At 38.8% G+C, this 7,416-nt stretch overlaps 1 protein-coding gene across 1 annotated transcript; it reads right to left on the bottom strand.

Annotated features, from left to right (window-relative positions):
* Positions 1-1,959: 1,959 nt before the first annotated feature.
* LOC306651888 (serine/threonine-protein phosphatase 2B catalytic subunit beta isoform) lies at positions 1,960-5,015 on the bottom strand. Its single transcript, XM_079124791.1, has one exon. It carries the CDS (start codon positions 4,964-4,966, stop codon positions 3,392-3,394), a length of 1,575 nt encoding a protein of 524 aa, XP_078980917.1. The 5' UTR covers positions 4,967-5,015; the 3' UTR covers positions 1,960-3,391.
* Positions 5,016-7,416: the final 2,401 nt, after the last annotated feature.

Raw genomic sequence — 7,416 nt, 5'->3', positions numbered from 1 at the left:
CTTCTCTGTCTTCCATGGTCCCTTGTGCAATTGGGCTATACAAACAGAATAATGCTCTTCTTGCTCATTCCTCTTCAAAAGCACAAGGCAAGTTTGTCTCTTCAAAAATAACTCAGAAAATAAATGACAATCTCTAGGTCTCTCTTTTCTATTGCAAACATCTTTAGGAAATTTACAGTGCACTTGACCAGTAGTATAATTTTTCATATTATTATTTTGCCATTGTTATAATTATGTCGGAGAGGGAGATTCGGTAAGATATAATTTGGGGATATACCTATGGAGAACTTTAAGGTAAATGTGCACATTTTGTTCAGTGTAGTAAATCTGAACTTACTGATACTTTGGCAACAGTGGGGTCCTGTTGATTTGCAGTTCTATGGGAAATGCTGACTGAGGTAGAAGGAGAAAATTTCTTTTGATAACCTCAAAGGGCCATTCTTACCTTACATTTAATTAGGGACCAGATTTTTGTGAGAGATTAGGGTTATGGTTTAGATGTGGTGTCCCTCAAAAGCTCACATGTGAGACAATGCAGGAAGGTTCAGAGGAGAAATGATTGAGTTGTAAGGGTCTAAACCAGATCAGTGAATTAATCCCTGATGGGATTAATTGAAGTGGTAGGGTGTGGCTGGAGGAGGTGGGAATTGGGGCATGGCTATGGGGTATATATTTTGTATCTGGAGAGTGGAGTCTCTCTCTCTCTGCTTCCTGATGATGCAAGCTTCTTCCCTCCACCATACTCTTCTGCCATGATTTCCTGCCTCACCTGGAGCCCCAAGGAATGGAGCCAGCCTTCTATGGACTCAGACCTCTGAAACTGTGAGCCCTCAAACAAATCTTTCCTCCTCTGTAATTGTGCTGGTCAGATCATTTAATCACAGCAGCAAAATAGCTGACTAAACAATTAGGGATTTGGAAGCTTGTATGAATGGAAATCCAGCAAGATAATGAATACAAAAGCAAGTGTGCTTTTTTTCATACATGGCTAGTCTTGTTCAAATCTATAACGTCTTTATTTTGGAAGTTATCAAATATGACCAAAAGCAGAGATTAGTGTAGCTGACAGATCCTGAGGTACCTCCTAATGACTTCCTGCTGTTCATGCCTGAATATTCATACCTCTTGAGTATGGGCAAGACCTGCAACTTTCTTATAGTTAACAGAGTATAGCAAGGTGAAGTGATTTTGCAGATGTAATTAAGGTCCCTAATCAGTCAGTTTTGAGTTAAATGAAAGGAAGATTATTGTAGATAGGCGTGCATTAATCAGAAAAAAAAATAAACCTTAAAAGAACAACTATGTCCTCTCTGAGGTCAGAGAAACTTTCTGGTGCTGGCTATATACAAGTTGCCATGTTGTTAGAGGGCTTATGGCAAAGGTCATGGGACAATACTGCTGGTGGCATGTAGGAGCTGAATAGCCAGTTCCCAACACTTTCTTTTTTTTTTTTTTTTTTTTTTTTTTTTTTTTTTTTTTTTTAAAATGTGAACAATATCTTTATTTTCCTCAATTTACAAAATCCTATACTTATTTTGATTATGGAAAAGCAGGAGTATGATCACAAGAAAATCCAATATCATTAATATTTTACTTATTGCTAAAACATCCAATAATTTCTCAATATCACTATAACAGAATTATACACAAGAACATTTTCTTTCAATTAAAAATCAACAAAAATAGTGATTTTTAAAATTATATCTATGAGGCCTACAGAAGTCACCCAAAGTCCTCTAGTGCTCAATTACTAATGTTCATGTAAAACAAGTAAAATAAAACTTTAAGGAAAAGAAGGTAAATTTTATAAAGATAAGAATTTAATTCACCAAATCACCATAAAATATCTGGGATATAATCTTCTCTGAAGGATATCCCAGCTCCATTAACAGGATTTTTTTGATTTGCAGAAAAAGTTCAAATCAGACTGTACCTTCCAAATAAAACCCAACACAGAGATAGGAACAGCGGCCCATGCATGGAATTTATTGTGTGCTACTGTTTATAAAATACTCGAATAGTCCTGCACATGCATAATATTTCCAACTTAGACAGGAGACCATACAGGGTGCACTTTCTGGCAAACAAAACAATAGATGGTTCCGCTGCCTGGAGCTCCAAATTGTATTCCAGGGCATGAGGGAAGCAGGCCACAAAATAAAGGAAAATATCAAACTACAGTGGCAATCAATACAGGTCAATAACTGTGTAAAATTAGCACATGGTTCCATTGAGTTTAACCAAGCATTTCTGTAACTATCAAAAGAAAAAATTCAACATGCAGTCTTGACTTATGCTTCCACTAACATCTGAAGGACTGAAAAGAACCATTGCTTCTAGGCTGCATTGCTTAATCAAAAACATTTCCAGAACATTTTAAAATTTCCTTTGCATTAAAACATAAAAATGATAGAAAGCCAGCAGCAAATCACCCTGGTGGCTATTTAAGCAACTGGAATACTCACAATGAACTAAAATTTCTCATAACATCTAAATAACCTATACTACATGTTGTACCTGTACATCATAAGTCTATATATTAAATATTTGCAAAATGAAAACATGCATACACAAAATACGTCAAGTTTTACAGACATGGTTTGAATTAAAATATACTTTGACAATGTACAAACTTCTTTTAAAGTACCTTAAATGAGTAATTCTGTAATTCTTCATAATTTTGAAATTTAGAGGTTTTCTTAAATCTCTGGGGCGTAAAGCTCAAAAGATCTGGGCAAAAAAGATTCTAAATTAGTTTTTGGATTTGAGTTCAAGTAAGTCTTTCTAGAAATAGTTTGTGCATTCATAAACTGAAAAATATCAAGACTGTTACAGAATTAGCCACATTTAAGAACAACACACCTGAGGTCAGCATTTTTGTATAAATGCCAACTGGGTTTCTTAGCATTTTGCCTACAATTCAAAATACAGCTAGTAACCTCAGAAATATATTTTAAGACCATGCTAATTCATTCTTTAAAGACATTTCATTGGGAAAAAAAAAAAAAGTCTACATTAACTCTTAGGATTGCATTTGAAGTCATGGTTGAAAAAAATCTAATTCTACGGAGGGGAAAAAAAATCTCATTGTAAACTTAAATGTGTGAACCACAAGCATAAATGGAGGTGTAGATGCCCTCCACTGGAAATTGCCCCAAGCCCCATGCTCACTGCTCTCCACCTTGGCAGCGATGACCCAATCTTATCAGACAGCACAACATGTCCCAGGGCCCTCAAGCCTCCATCCAGGAAGGGGGCTAGGGTCTCAAAAAGCACAATGGTTTCTTCAGAGGGACTGTGAGTTTTATAGTCCACTTGGCCACCCCTCCAGCTCCTCGGGTGATCTGTCCATTTGGGGCCCGAGATGTGAGAGTCCCTGGGAAGCCGCTGGTCACTGGGCACTATGGTTGCCAGTCCCGTGGTTCTCAGTGGCATGTGCGGTGTTCAGAGAATTAAAACCATCTTGCTGTACAGCATCTTTCCGGGGTGGCATTCTCTCATTGATCCTATCCAAACCCTTTGCCTCTTCAAAACTGCAGATTCTATGTGGTGGAGAGAATCCTCGTATTGCTTTTTCAGCCTCAATAGCCTCAACTGTGGCACTTTGCAGGGTCTGACGTCCTCCAGCCAACACTCCACTAGGCAACATCCCTGTGGGAGTCAGGCCCTTGAGTGTCAGCACACTTTCACTCTCCTCCCTGAGAACAGAGAAGACTCTTGCCATCTTTCCAATAGCTCGAATTTTGTTTCTTATGATTTCTTTCCGGGCTGCAGCTGAACCATCAAACTGGTCTTCACCTTCAGTCATTAGTTCATCATCAGAGCAAATACTCAGAACATTTACCAACATTTCTGTCACTTTTTCTCCAACAAATGGTAAAGACCATGTGAAGACATCCATAAAATTGGGCAACCAGTAAGGATGTGGAGAACAGTTGAACTGCCGAATATTCATCACATTATTTTCATACTTTAATACAGCAGCTTTATTATTGTAGACATCTAAGTAATTAGGTGCCGAAAAAATTGTTATTAATGAAGGGAACCCTGTAGTTTGACTTTTTCTGTACATTCTATAGCCTGCATCTTGAGCTTCATGAGCTCTAATAATCGATAACAAATTATTGTTTTGCAAAAATTCACACACTGCTGGATAGTTATAAAAATAAGAACATCCTCGAACTGTATTGTGACTAAAATGTTCCTGTGATTTTTCATTTCCAAAATCTTCAGAAGGATCAGACCATAGCAAGTCACACATTGGTCCAAATGCAGGTGGTTCTTTGAATCTATCTAATCTTCTAATATCATCCAGTGTGTGTATTTCTGGTGAAAGTCCACCATGAACACAAAGAAACTGTTGATTTAAAAGTGCAGCAAGGGGCAGACTATCAAAAGCTTCCATACAAGCTTCATAAACTCTTTCTGAATATTTAATTTTACATTCCTGCTTAAAGGTAAAATATTCAGTAAGGTGTCTGCATTCATGGTTGCCTCTCAGAAGAAATAATGTACTTGGGTACAGAATCTTCAAAACCCATAAATATAAGACACACTCTATACTAAAATAACCTCTGTCCACATAATCACCAAGAAAAAGGTATCGTGTATTAGCGGGTGATCCTCCTACTTCAAAAAGTTTCATCAGATCAAAAAATTGGCCATGGATGTCACCACACACTGTAATTGGGGCTTCTACTTCTATCATTGTTTTCTCTCTCCGAAGGATGGCAGCACCCTCATTGATAATTCTAAGTGCAATTTCTTCATCTACCCGACCTTCTTTTACTAGGTGATTCTTCAGAACATCAACCCTGGGTATCCCATCCATATCAAATACTTCTTCAGATGTCAATCGATGTGTTGGGGGGAAAGGAACAGCTTTGACGACGCGGTCAGCCCCCGGAGGGGGCGGTGGGGGCGGGGGTGGGGGCGGTGCAGCCCGGGCCGGCTCCGGGGCGGCCATGCTGGGCCCGGGGCTCGGCTAGGCGCTGGGCCGGGCGGGGCTGGGGGCGGGGGCGGCGGCTACCAGCCCAACACTTTCAATAACCAGAAAGAAAATGGGGACTTTGGTGCTACAATAACTAGGAGATAAATTTTACCAATAACCTGAGGGAGCTTGGAGGTATACCGTTCCCTGGTTGAGTCTCTTATGAGATCAGAAATCCAGCTGTCACATGCATTACAATCTGATGAGACCTTGAAGCAGAGTATCTGGACAAATTATGCCTATAGAACTTTTGATCTATATAGAAAGTGAGATAACAAAAGTATTGCTTTAGGTCACTGAGTTGTGGTTATTTTCTAGTCAGCAATAGAACACCAATACACTTGTCTTCAAAAGAGTAGACCCATATCTTTCCTAGGTGTTCCATCTAGGAAGAAAAAAAACAAGATCAGGGTTTGGTTAAGTGTGCATCAGAGGATCAGTAATTTGGTATTTACTGCGTGGGAAATAGACTGCAAATACATGTCATTCAAGTATTGTTTTCTTCCTAGATCTGAGAAGCATCACTCTGTTGCACTACACAGTGGCCAGTTGGCTGCTGGGATTCAATTGCTGCTAATTTATATTTGAGACTGAACTTGTTTTCTATACTAGCTAACCCAAAAAACTCAGAATTTCTCAATCATTTAGAGATATTTTAAAGAAATTTTTAGTTGTAGATGGACACAATACCTTTATTTTATTTATTTTATGTGGTTCTGAGGATCGAACCCAGTGCCTCACAAGTGCAAGGCAAGTGCTCTACCATTGAGCCACAACCCCAGTCCTCATGTAGAGATTGAAATAAACTGTTCTTTCTCTGTTTTTCTTTATTACCATGTCTGCAAGCTTTGTTCAGTCTCTTATGTCTTTTTTACTTATTTTCCCAGTTCTCCCTCTTCTCTGTCCTCTCCATTCTCCTTTCATCTACTTTACAGTCTTGGCTTCAATCTGCACCTCTGGCCCTCCCTTCCTTGAACAGCCTTCCACAGTTCCTTTAGCCATATTTAACTTTTGGTTAGTACCTGCACACACGCTACCTTCTTATCATTCCACATTAAGGTGGTTCCTACTGCCGGAAATGCTCTGACTACCCATCTGTTTCTTCCACCTGGAAAATAAGTGCTAAGTATTCTGGAACATTTAGGCCTTTGATCCTTCCTTTCCTCCTCCTCCTTTCTGGAAGCTCCATCCCCACAGGTAGGGTTAGCCATTCCTGACCTCCCACAGCTCTCAGTTCTCCTTCCATTACAAGAGTTACTATACTAATATTATCGTTTTTCTTTTTCTCTGTCAAAATCACTACGCCTTCCACTGACTATGAATCCATCAAGGGTGCAAATATTCTTTTATTCATATTTGGATTTCATGTATCCTAGGCTAGTGATCACAACAAAAGCAAAATGATAAAAATGCATATATGGCTGACAAAATGAAAGGACACATTGTCTAGTTTCAAGGTACATTAGACTCAGATTAATTCTTATATTTTTCACTGTGGACCATGCCTCCTGAAATTCTGCTGAGTCAACGAATCACTAGAAATAAGAATAATATACTTTACAAGAAGTTTCCAGAAAGCATCATCATCTTATTCTCTGTCTTCCACCCCTATTTTAGAGGGAAAGAATGATATGAAATGAGAGCAGTTATCCTCATGAGAAGGGAGAGAGATCAGTGCTTTTGATCATAACAGAACTCAGAACTGTCCTAAAACCAAACATTTTTCATCCTCCTGAGACCAAAAATCTGCTGTTTTATTATTATTATTATTATTGTTGTTTTTATGTTCTTTTTTTTTAATTGTAAACAAATGGGATACATGTTGTTTCTCTATTTGTACATGGAGTAAAGGCATACCATTTGTGTAATCATAAATTTACATAGGGTAATGTTGTTTGATTCATTCTGTTATTTTTCCCTTCCCCCCAACCCACCCACCCCTCTTTTCCCTCTATACAGTCCTTCCTTCCTCGATTCTTGCCCCCCTCCCTAACCCTAACTCTAACCCTAACACTAACCCTTCCCTCCCCCCCATTATGTGTCATCATCCACTTATTAGCGATATCATTCGTCCTTTGGTTTTTTGAGATTGGCTTATCTCACTTAGCATGATATTCTCCAGTTTCATCCATTTGCCTGCAAATGCCATAATTTTATCATTCTTTAGGGTGGAGTAATATTCCATTGTGTATATATATATATACACACACACACACACCACAGTTTCTTTATCCACTCATCAATTGAAGGGCATCTAGGTTGGTTCCACAATCTGGCTATTGTGAATTGAGCAGCTATGAATATTGATGTGGCTGTATCTCTGTAGTACGCTGATTTTAAGTCCTTTGGGTATAGGCCAAGGAGTAGGATAGCTGGATCAAATGGTGGTTCCATTCCAAGTTTTCTGAGGAATCTCCATACTGCTT

Source organism: Sciurus vulgaris, assembly GCF_902686455.1.
Source record: "Sciurus vulgaris genome assembly, chromosome: X".
NCBI classification, from domain to species: domain Eukaryota; kingdom Metazoa; phylum Chordata; class Mammalia; order Rodentia; family Sciuridae; genus Sciurus; species Sciurus vulgaris.
This window is presented reverse-complemented; position numbering and strand designations above follow the sequence as displayed.